Source organism: Tympanuchus pallidicinctus, unplaced genomic scaffold (assembly GCF_026119805.1).
Source record: "Tympanuchus pallidicinctus isolate F22 unplaced genomic scaffold, pur_lepc_1.0 scaffold3, whole genome shotgun sequence".
NCBI lineage: Eukaryota > Metazoa > Chordata > Aves > Galliformes > Phasianidae > Tympanuchus > Tympanuchus pallidicinctus.
This window is the reverse complement of record NW_026294747.1, coordinates 14,472,105-14,484,447: the sequence shown is the minus strand read 5'-3', so window position 1 is coordinate 14,484,447 and position 12,343 is coordinate 14,472,105. Positions and strand designations below refer to the sequence as shown.

General features: G+C 39.8%; 1 protein-coding gene across 11 annotated transcripts in view; it reads right to left on the bottom strand.

The window, feature by feature from the left end:
- CHID1 (chitinase domain containing 1) overlaps nt 1-8,050 on the bottom strand; it is a 127,633-nt gene extending 119,583 nt beyond the window's left edge. For 9 of the 11 annotated variants that reach the window (XR_008208953.1, XR_008208954.1, XR_008208956.1 and 6 more), the window contains exons 1-5: nt 7,825-7,932; nt 4,484-4,650; nt 2,825-2,974; nt 1,857-1,989; nt 775-819 (exon numbers count right to left, since the gene is read on the bottom strand). Coding sequence is in view for 2 of the 11 variants with exons in the window: in XM_052692755.1 (XP_052548715.1) it covers nt 775-819; nt 1,857-1,989; nt 2,825-2,974; nt 4,484-4,594 (439 nt within the window). In the remaining 9 variants the exon portion in view is untranslated. Of the gene's footprint in view, nt 1-774; nt 820-1,856; nt 1,990-2,824; nt 2,975-4,483; nt 4,651-7,824; nt 7,934-8,009 lie in introns of those variants that run through there. The other 2 variants (XR_008208951.1, XM_052692756.1) reach the window with 2 other exon arrangements.
- Nucleotides 8,051-12,343: the final 4,293 nt, after the last annotated feature.

The following is a 12,343-nucleotide window of genomic DNA, read 5'->3' as shown; positions in this document are numbered from 1 at the left end:
GTTAAAAATATAGTCAGACAAGAGTGATGAAAACTGCCGTGGGAACAGCTGAAAATCATGCGTGGTGGAAATGCCATACAAAACTATGTCTAAGCCCTTTTTAACTATCAAGGTTTTTAGAAGAGTCAAGAGAGATTTCAAGGGTTTTACGACCTGGCAGCTGAAGTAATTTAGAATAGCTCACTGAGCATTCAATTTCTCTACCTGTTTCATGTTTCGTACAACCTTGTGAAGCAAGAAGAGTTTTACTAGTTTCACGGCCTCAACTCATTCTTGTTCCAGACAAAAGTAAGAAGTTTAGCACAGTTTTATCACTGTAGCAATGTTTGCCATTTTTCCCTACAGACACATTGTGGCAGATCCCTTGAGGTCTCTGCTTCAAGGGCAGAAGCAAGCAGAAGACTGACTACTGGCTCAGATTTGGATTCCTTTTCTCCTTTATAAAAAGAGTGGAATCCCCGAGTAACAAGTTTCAAGGTTACTCCTCAGGTAAGCACATCATGTTAAATGCAGAGTACCCTTCCAAAGAGGACCCAGTAGCCATGGGTTTAAGAGAGAAGACACCAAGGTAAAACATTCGGGCACCAACAGAATCTACACTTCAGTTGCTTACTTATCTGTAGTTTAACTGCTTATAATTTTCTTTTCAGACACCTCATTTCATAGAGCTATGCTAATCTCCCTTCTCTCCAATACACATGGAACACAGTTGTCTCTTGCTCTGCTGGCAGCAAAAGAAAATTGACAAAAACAACGCATGAAATATAGGCTCACCTATTTTGATGTTTTTGGAATTTTTTCTGACATCTTTCATCCAGCCTGTCAAACATTACCAAGAAAACAGCTCTTAAAACATAAATGTATTGACAAGGACAACATATTTTGAAGCACTCTTCAACTAATGTAGCAAAGTTTAATTATACCAGTCTTCCTGCTGCAGACTACTGGCTCATAAGCAATGCAGAGGAAGCAGCCTCTGAGTCACAAAAATTGAAGCTATAACTCAGATAGCATAACTCACATTTACAACAATCTTGTAAGAGTCCTTCTCAGCCCCTTGTCTTTGTTGCTTATAGTTCTGTTTCATCATGGAAAACATCTCACTGCTTACTGACCACAGCAGTTGTGTAGTCCTGGGAAGAATATGAATTTTCATTTCTTTTTTAAGTTAGCTGGGTTTTTAAGTCTGGTTGCTTTTTTTAAATTCAGTTGGTATTTCCTAGTGTCCCATCCACTCCCTCCCAGTAGTCACGGCATTAGAATTAACTTGTTAGTAGGCACTAACATGGTAAAAACAATCTTTAGAGCTCTTTAAAATGGCATTTTACAGACATGTTTCAATCAAGTTCAAAACCAAACTAATTATTTAGTAAGAGCACACTATATAAATTCTGAATCTGCTGCAAGTTCTTTGACAGTGGAGAAAATTCTCTTCAGATTAAATTCATATTTCACTCCCAGAACAAACTCACTCACAGGCGTTCTAAGTTTATTTGTATGGGGTTTTTTTTGCAAGGGCAGAAGGAATAAAAACAGATAAATAACTGCACAGTGCAAACACAAAGGACTTTTTCTATCTGTAAAGATTCTTTGTCTTTTCCTTTTTTAAAGGGGGCTTTGTAGATAGCCTGCTGTCTTTCTACTTATTATCTGGACAGAAACTACGTGTGTTTGTGGAAGCAAATGAGAACAGAAAAGTTCATTGTGTAAAAATCTTTCTAAAACTAGTGGATGAAATTACTTCACAGTGAGAGGCAGTGTGAAAAATGCACGTGTGTGTATTAACTACCCACCAGTTTGCAAAAAGAACAGTGATCCTATTTGTAATCCATATTCAAATAAAAAGGAAATCAAACCTTTATCTACATCGTGGAGCCCGGTGAACTGGAACCTCTCCTTCCCTCTCCTTCTCACCTGTAACCAGACTGGTGAGATTAATGTAAATTTATTTCCAAATATTTTGGCAATGTCATAGCCGTGGCTGTTCCACTTGCAAAAGAAAGGAGAGAAAGAAAAGTGAGAGATGACAAGCAAGACATACAGACCACTTTGATTTTGATCAATAAAAACTCTTTACCACGAATGTAATCACTTGCTAAATCTCTGCTAGTTTCAGAAAACCTTCTGTAGCTTTATTTTTGCTTAAGTAATAAAGCATTTATAACACTTTCATAGCTACATGAATGCCAATGTTCAGTTTATGCAAATTCAACTAAACTGGAGGAATTAGCATTTAGATTCAACAGAGATTTGACTGTACATGTCTGCACTTATGTTCAACACAACTTGAGAAAGCTGGAAGTTCATAGGGAACCTATTTCTGTTCTGAGCAGTGCAAAAAACAAAACAAGAGGCATTCTCTAAGCAAAAGGAAGTAACATTTATTTTTCAAGAGAAGATGCTTTGAACAGTAAGACTGAATAACAAGATAACAGCTTGACAGCAGGATAAAATTTTTACTATTTATATAGAAGGTTCAAGTTGGTAGCTGCGTAATATAAAGATACTTAGTAGTATTCCTCATCTGAAAATACTGCAACTTTACAGGGCTCATTCAAGAACAACAACAACAACAACAAACTGTTTTACTGGCGAGAAAAACAGTATGACCTAGATATCCTACAAGAGATGGGTAGGAGAACATGAGTTTGAGACCACCTGAATCTCAAGGCAGCTCTTGAATAATCCTCTGAATATCTGACTGCAGACTAGAAGTTCCAAATACTACCAAAATATTTTTATAGCAAGGATGCAAGAGGCAAGATTAGTACAGACCACTGCACGTTTGTTCAAAGCACCAATTTTATTTGATTTATTAACTCACGGGAGTAATATATCCCAGAACATCTCCTGAGAAGTGTCTTTCTTTCGTCTTCTTAGAGCAGTAGCTTCTGTGTTCCAATATGATGTCCTTTGCCTTTGGATCTGTAACTACGAGTCCCCGGTCCTGCACATTCTTATCAGAATGCAGTGTCTGGGGGAAGACAACAGTTTTTATAAGCAGCCATTTTCAAAAGCAACAGGCCTCAAAAAGAAAACAACAACATTAAACTCCGAGTACTCTTTTAAATCGTGCGAAATAGTTTGATTTAAAAAGAAAGTAAGAAAGAGCTGGGAAATGATTTGTCATCACCAGTAATCTTACTTTGATTATAAGGAAAAGGAAAAAAAAATCAAGTGATAAGATTAAAAAACGTCATTCAGCACACCTGATGACTGGTACGTTCATAACATAAAGAGCAATTTTGCAAGAAGTCTTAAACTGCTGACCTGCATGTTCTGCTAAACACAGCCACTTAATCTCAGTTGCTACAAATTCTACAGTACTTGACAACAGCCTTCGTACTAGTTGTCAAGATCTGTTCAAAATAATGCCTTTTTGTTTTCTTCTGCACTCTAGTCCATGCTTTCTGGCTATTGTCAAACCAACAAAAGTTGTTGAAGAGTTCTTAACCAAGATTTCAAAGAAGACTTTTAAACTGGACATATTTCAGGTCATACTGCACTGTGGTCACAGCTAAAGTTCCAAACACCCTACTTATAGAAGATCTTCTTGAATTAAAACACAGGTAGACTTAGCAGTAAGTCAGAAGGCTAATAAAGCCCACACACTAAGAAAGTGTGCACAGAAACAGGGTAAGGCAGGCTTCAACATTCTGTACTGCCTTTGCACCTAGTAGTTTTAGCAGCATATTAGATTTTCTTCCTGGTAGACACTGAGCAAGCAATATAGACAATGACAAAAACATCTGCATAATGAAGGATCACCTATAATTTGAGGGACAGGATTTTGAATAGATCACCTGTCTTTTTTCTTTTTTTTTTTAAAGAGTGCTTTGCAACATGAAGTACATGTATTTGGTATATGCACTGGTAAATATACTTCCATGCATATCCTTTCTCCTGCACTGCTGAGCATCCTTATGATTTTGAAAGAAAACAGGAACATGCTCAGCAAGTTAAGAGAGACTTCAGCACGTTGAATCATCTTCTCAAAACTGCTACGGGACTCTGAATAACTTTTGCCTTCAAAGAAAATACTGGCTTGTAAGCTCTTCAAACTCTTCTTTCAGAACACAGCTGTCCCACTGGTAGTTCTGAGAACATCTCCCCCATCTCTAAACGACCTTGGTCAACACTACTGCTCCCTCAACTCCCAACACAGGGATGGAGGTATGCTTTCTTTACATGCAGGAGGGGACAAAAACTTCTTGCTTCTATAGCAATCTTATGCAGCTTCCACTGAAGCTGAAAACTCCAGAAGTCTACCCTGTGTTGGTTAAAGGAGTGAATCATTTGTGACACTCAGAAAAGATGAATGAAAGGACAATTTCACATAGTTTAATTTGAGAACAAGCTTGGAAATGTCAATTTCAACACTTTTTTTTTTTTTAAATAATGAGAATACCCTTACCATTTCTCAGAGTTGAGTTATATCACTGCACATGTTAAATAAGACGATTATTTCAATTATTTAGCTTACCTTTTCTTCCAGTTTTTTTGTAGCAGGTTTCTTCGCGTCTGTTTTCGACAAGGTGCCTTCAGCTAGCCAGCAAATCACGGTTAAAGAAAGTGAAACACAGAGAAATCTCATAGTGTTTCTCCCAGTGTCAAGTTTTTCTTGTCCCAGAAATATAAGGGTTCAAGTCTCTGCAAACAGAAGAACATAACTGTTTAAGAGAAATTCAGTTTTCTTGTCTAAGAAACATCAATTCTTTGTATCATCTTCTGCTCTGTAGATTAAGACTTATTAATGCAGCTCTGTTTAATAATACCTTAGGCTGGCAGCAATATAGCAGAGTACTTTAAGAGATTCTTAGATGTACCCCAGGGAAAGCTGGTGGGATCCTTGCAGCTTTTCTTTTAAAGAATTCCTAAAGAAATACAAGGTTTTGCAGCTGAAATTGTGATAAATGCCTGCTGCCCAGAATAGCACAGCCTTGCCTTTTCTATAGCACGTAAGACATACCACTGATCATGCCTAATTCAATTAACAAGACATAGATTAAATAAAGAATGGAAAAAAATATAGCCAAATGCTTATATCTATGTACCTTTATCACAACAAGCAAGAACTTTAATGAATTCACCAAGTTGGTGATACAAAGAGAACTGAAAAAACTTTGATAGTTTGCTCCAAATATAGGTATTGAGAATTAATAGAGAACAGTTCAATTCAGTGCTATTTATCTGTCACAACTTAGTTCTGTCATGAGGAAGATTTTGCCAAAAAAATTCAAAGATAGACAGAGACTGTTTTTTAGCCCTTCCCCATTCATGAGTTTCACTGGTTTTCCAGATCCAACAAGTGGGTAAGATGAAAAAAGAAAGAGAATACTCATCATTAGTGGAAGTAGAGCAGGGGAAATTGAGGGAAGTAATGTGCTGCTAATTCTAGATGTCCTAGGCTCACAATGGGATTTTCTTTAGTGTATAATAAATCAGTTGCTCAAGACATATATCTGGCTGCTTCTCACAATACTGAGATCCTAATGGGGAAGGACAAATGTTAGCTTTCCCATAACTGTCTGAAGTTTTTTCAAACATAACCCCTTGCTCTAAATTAAAACAAAACAAATTTTTCTGTGTGACTCAAAGAACTAACTTTTCTGCCACTCATTCCGAAGACTTAATAAATAATTCCTTCAAGCTATATTTGCAAGACTTGTTCTGTCGGTAGCCATATGAGGTCAATCCTAATAATGCTGAGATGAGATTAATAACACGTATCTGGATAAGGTTGGTTTAGCAGTGAGTTGCTGAAAAGCCAAGAAAGAGATCTTGCAGGAGTTGGGCATCGTGCACTAAAACAGAGGCAAGAATGTGGCTAGCCAACAAAGCAGGAGAGTGATGGCAGAAAAAGTGCTTAAAAAAGTACAGTGTCACTAGCACCAAAGAACAGACATCTTCAAAGCCCTTGTGTACAAAATTACTTGAAGACTTGAATCAAATCTTAAAAAGAACGCAAAAGTAAAAGCAGCAAGTCCTCTAATGTCTCTTGGATCCAGAGGGCAAGGCAAAAGTTAAATCAGTATACCACTTGACATTTCACTGTTATTAGTAGCTAAGCTCTTCTTGTTGCTCTTCTTCTTTGCCTCCAAGGTCACTAGTACTCTTGTTTCCAACATCCAAGAAGATTAGACAAAGGAAGCTGCTCTTGATAGCATCTACTCTGTTCCATCAAGCTTAGCAGGATCTATAAACTATTACAGATGAGAACAGTTGAGAGCCTGAACAGTCAATACAAAATCTTAACAATTTGGACAGGATATCGATTCTTCCAGAAGCTGGTATATATTGATTTGGAGGTGTTTGATTTCACTTTCAGAAGCAATTAGCAACAGCATTCACATTCCTAGAAAGAAGTTAGTGTTTAACAGCTGAAGCACACAAATTAAAAAAACACCACTGGACTCCAATTAGAAATTGAAATGTGTTCATTTCCTTGATCATATCTATCTGGCAATTACTGTAAGCCAACATCCATTCCTGGATCTATAGAAAGTGCAGAGCCTGTAGCAACATTTTCTGCTAATGACATTCTTATACTGACTCTTAGTAGGAACTTTATTTTATTAACTTCATCTTTAGCAATGCAGTGGACTTGCCAGGTCACTGTGCCAATGGTTGAACAGCAAGTAAGATGATGTGGCTAGCCCAGGGAGCTCAGGTGCAAGCAATGCACCTGAGTGATCAGAAGGGGTGGAAACAGGATCCACCCCTCCTCACTCTCATTTAAAGGTTGGCAGCCAAGGGAGCAGCATCTGTCTGGATAGGCTGCACTCTCCTGAAACTGTAACTGCTTATTGGAAGGGGTAAGTCAAATTTTTTTCTTTATTACCTGCTATCCTTCCATTGTACATGTACCTCATTTGAAGGCATTGTCATTGCTTTATTTTGCCATACAACAGTATCAGCAAAAATCAAGCACACAGTGTCATTTTAGTATCTAAAGATGAATAAATCAAGCTTTAAATAATCTCTCTGAAAACTAAAAGCACAAATTTTGCAAGCTTTTCAAAACAAGATGCCCATCAAGTCTTTTTCCTAGCAAGCCTCCCTTCAACGTTTTATTATCCTCATATTAACTAAACTAAAGAGTTTTGTTTCTAATCTTTTGTATTGCAACATACAAGGAACATTGAGGTTTAAGATTTGAGATGTTTTTTTTTCTGATATGCTAGTCTGAAGCTTTGGTGTATCCCAAAGCCCTGCTTAGTGAGTCTCCCTGGGTAACGCAGCCAGATATTTTAAATGCTGTTCTATTTAAAAGAAATAGAGAAGCTGGCATGGACTTATGTTGTCCAAAAGGAGCAGTCAAAAACCATAATCTTGGAGACTTGCACAGTAACTATTTAGAAACTATCCTGGACAATGTGATCTAACTGTGGATGTCCCTGTTTGTTGTGGGGGAGCTGGACCAGATGGCCTTTAACGGTCCCTTCAAAATCTAAGGGTTCTGTGAAATTGGAGTGAATGCTTATATGACACTTCTGAAAGAGGAATCAGGTTCTAACTGCTATTGGAGTAAATGCTCTGATATGCAATTGGTTTAGCAAAGGAAGCCCATGCTACAAACTGCTGAGCTGCAGGGGGGTAGGAAACAGCGAACCAAAGCAAAGCCAACAGAAGCTAAATTCAGGGGCGAAAATAAGCCTGTTTCCTAAGCTGTGTTAAAAAGCATTCCCCTACCCTTCTAAGCTGCTCTGTTTTAACGCTAAAAATTGTACTCGGAAGATACCAACACTTTCTCTTTTCCGTCAGAGCCTGCCTGCAGGCCAGTGTAACCCTGCTGGCTCGGTCTGAGCGTGCCCCGCGGCCTACCTATCCCGGGCCAGCCCCCGCAGGGCCGCCAGGGTGCTTCTGCCATCCATATCACCGCATCCCAGCCGCGAGGCAGGCCGATATACCCTAAAAGGACGGGACGCCGCACCACCGCCCGCCTCCTTCCCTTTCCCGAGAGCGCCGCTGCCGCCTCCAGGCAGCGCCGGCCCGCGGCCACCACCTACCGCCCGCCGCCGCCTCGGAAATGGAGGCGGGCGGTGCCGCCCCTGCGCCTGATGGGAGGCGCCGAGGCGGCGGCTGAAAGCGGGTCGCGCCATCATGGCGGCGCCTCAGTCTGAACTGAGCGCTCCGTACTTCCTCGTGTGCCTCCTGCTCTGCTGGGTGGAGGTTGCCCGGGTGCTCATCTAGAGATTTTAGGTCCACCCTTTCCAACAAAAGCCTTTTAGACTTACTTTTTTTGCCACAGTTCACACTTGGTGCCGCTTCCCAGAAGCGGAATTGGAAGATTTCCTCATCTACCCTTTGCTTTCTTTCCCTCTTGTGTAATCCAAGATCTAACCGTAATTCAGCACTGAATCGAAAAACAGAAGTGTTTTTCCTCTGAACTCGAGTCAGTGAAGCAGATACAGCGCTGAGTATGTGTGCTTTCCCCTGTGCCCTGAGTCACACAGACACAAATTGTGAGGATTTCAAAAGGGGAATCAACGTTCACTTGTGTGCTTGGGTACTGAATTTTCTATTGCTTTGTAGAATGCTGTTCATCTCTCCCAAGTGTTAGATATTTCCAGGATACATTTCTCAATAGCAGGAAAGACAGAGATAAGGCAGGGGTATGAAGAATTTGGTTTATTTCCAGCTACTCTGCAATGCAATCTGTCATTTCCTGTATTGTGTTCCTATTATGCTATCCTGTTGACTCTCTCGTACCCTCAGTGGGACTGAACCAAAGGTTTGCTGCAGGTAGCTGGCACTCGTGCGTACTGCCCCTGAGGGAGCCTGCAGCTGCCTGTACGGGAATCACAGGTCTTTTTAACTCATAGATATAAGGGTACACTGCCAGGTACTGGGGAGTCTCCTTGAAAGAATGATATGCTGCTAAGTAAATCCAAATGATAAGGGGATCTTTGTTTAAATTCTGTGTTTTTCTGTACAATACCATTCCTTTAAAAGAGCAATGCCAATCACCTGGGGGAGAACAGAAACATGTTCCTTTCCTGGGGAGTAACTCTGCGTACTCAGGGAAGAAAGGTTTGGAAGCAAAAATGATTTCTCAGCAAGAAATGAAGCCCATAGCTTCATTTGGGAGCCTGCAGCTTAAGGGAAGATGACTAAGACAAACAGTCAGGGAAAAAACCTCCTATGAGCTAGAAGGACTAATATAGAATTTATTGCAATGCACGAAGTCACTCAGGTGGCTGTCAGCACTCTGGCAGCAAGCAGGGGGCAAGGTCAGCTTACTTGGAGACCCTTAATTCACCCTTATTGTATCTTGTCCACTCTCTTTGAGTTTATTTTAAGCTTAACTATTCTATTTTACACTTTTGTACATACATGGTAGAGTGCAAAACTCTTTCAGTCATTGAGTTGCTCACTGCATGGAAGAGATTTAGAGAAATCCATACCTGAAAATTTAGATAGATTTCACAATAGTGGTGTTATCATAGCTTTGTGTTTCTTAATCTTAAAAGCAACATATCTGATATTCTGACATGATAGAAAGCATTACTGATAAACCTGTGCTCTCCATCAATAGGTAATGAACTTTAGGTGTCAGGTAGATTAACAAGATGGAGTACACTTAATACTCAATACTATTTGTGGTATAGGAACCACAAATTCTGTTTTCTCATTAGCTGTTTTTGCTGTATAGTTAGTATAGTTAGATATGACAGTATAGTTAGATATGACAGTATAGTTAGAATGACCACAAGGAAGAGAAGAAAGAAGTAACTGATCAAGTGAGAGACAAATCTGTCAAAAATAACAAAAATTTCCTTCTGTGGAGAAATTCATTACAGAGGTAGAAAGAGCTGGCAAAACAGAGCTCTGTCCCACAGTGTGTGACTTCATACCCTAAGCACAATGCTGTCCAAATTATTCTAGAGTCTGATTTTGGCAGACACTCAATGTAGGGCAGAAGAGTAGCTGTAGGTGGCAGAATAGATGTGGCAGTACTAAACACAGCACGGACAGTAAATCCTGCTGGCTGTTGGATGATTTCTGGTGTTGAAATTCCTCATAATGATATGTAATCACACTCAAAAATCAATCACATTTTGGCTTTAGAAACCAAATAGGAATTGAAACTGCACGGCACTTAAAACTCCAAAATAAGAGTTAAACTCTGTCTGTAAACTACCACTCAGCTCTGTGTTTTAGGCAGAGAAGAACTGTGGTGGAAACTATACTTCCTACAAACAAATACTCACCAGGTGAAAACAGACAGTTTAATAATGTTCGTTTTATAAAGACCAGACTAATTTTTCAAAGTCTTTATACTAAATTGTGTTGAAATTCTGAAGATTATAGCAATTCATGGATGGCATAAGGAAGAGATAAACATCATGGATTTGTTGGGCAAACAATTGTGCTGCAAAACATTTTGCACAGTAGGAATTATCTTGAGACTATTGCCACCTTAGTGCTGATTTACACTAATTGAAATCTCTTTAGAAATCATAGTATCTTGAGATGTATGGAACAGTTGAAGTCTGATTTGTCACAGACAGGTATTTTGTAGACATTAAACTCAAAGTGGAACATTTTCCTGATATATCAGCTAGTGTGTTTTGTAAGGAATTATATCTAGTGTGTACCCTGCTCTCCAATAATCCCTGGGTTCACATTACAGAATTTCTTTCTGTCAGGATATACATCCAAAGATCATTACAGGCTCTCTCTCTCTTTTTTTGCTGGCTATTTATTCACCTAAAATGAGTATCTTCTCTCTACCCTCTGTAATTGGCTAGCGAGCTCTTGATTTAGAGGAAGTAGAGGCACACATGCCAACGCATTCGCTGTAATTGCACAAGTCTTTGTTGAGGCAAAAAGAAGATAGGATGTAAGAAAATGCATGGTAGATGTCAAAAGACAGTAGGAGGAGGTGAATGTAAAATAACTGCATAATGCATAGTGTACATTGAGGAAGTTAGAAATGAAATAATTAAATACTGAAGAGCCCCAAAGGAGTGATTTGTGTGTTTACTCCCCTTTTCAAGCAGAGTTTACACCTGGCACTATTGTATCTATTCAGCTAGAAGTATGTAAAGGTAGTTTAAGCATGCCTGCACAACTTGCAGCTGCAGTGACTAGAATGCAGCCACAAAAGACTGATGCACTTGTCCTTTAGGTGTCACTCTGCTTTTAAAAGAGAAGAAATTAGTTCAACTTCTTATTTTGGTTAACTCAAACATGAATATGTTTGTTTGCTTGTTTGAGAAAAATACTTAGTGAAATCACGTTTTCTACTTCAAAAGTAGATTGTTGTTATGCCTCAAAATCTGATTGTAAAGTTATGAAATGAGACATTTTTCTTCATGTGAGCCTCCATATGCAGAAAATCTGTATCAAGACTGTGCGCAAGTGCTGTTAGTGTTCTAGATCTACCACACCCAGGAAAAAAAATGGATACACTGGCTACTACCAGGTATTGCAATCTTCTCCTTGGAATGGATAACAATGAAAAAACATGGGTGTAAAAATGTATCCTGAAAACATGCAGAAAATATCCTTGAGAGAGATTACCTAAGCAATATACATAGCCATTACCAGAAAACATTGTGAGTCTTTGTATATGAGGTTAAAACGTATCATTATTTGGAGGCACTGAAGCTCTACAAATATAGGATGTAGGCTTTAAAATACAGAACGTGAAACCACAGCAACAAACTACCCAGGGAAACAGTGAAATCGGCGGTGTCAGATCAGGGCTGTATGCCTTTCAGGAAGATAGACTGCAGCTAAAGTCTAGTTACTGGTCTCAATTCAGGCAAAAATAAATAAATGAAAACAGAAGGAAAAGGAAAAAATGAAGGCGTAGATGAAAATAAACAGCTTAAAGGATGCAAGGAAAACATTAAATGAGTGATCTCCAGTATTCCTTAATGCTTGTAGAGGTCATTATAATCCATTAAGTACGCTAACCTCTAGCATTACGACTGAACTTCTCAACATATTGTTGTTTAGGCAGACTAGATCAGTTTTGACACCCTCTGAATCTATTTCCAGCTGATGAGATTAAATGCTCTGTGCAGTCCAACCTCTCTGGCTCATTTAAGGAAGTTTAACCTTGAAATGTTTTCCATCCCGAGAGAAGATGTGGGGTGGGACTGCGTTGCTCTGCTTGGTTGTGGCCTCCAGCAGAAACACGTAACGCCCCTGGTCATGAAGAGGCATTACGGCCCAGCGGACGGGAGGATGACCGGGGCCACCGCGGGGACGGCCGAGGGGCTGTGGAGAACAGGGCCGCTGCGGCGCCGCCTCCGCTCGGCAGGGGGCGCCACAGCCTCGCCGGCCGCCGCCCGCGGGGGCGCGGGAGCCACCCCGGCGCATGCGCGCT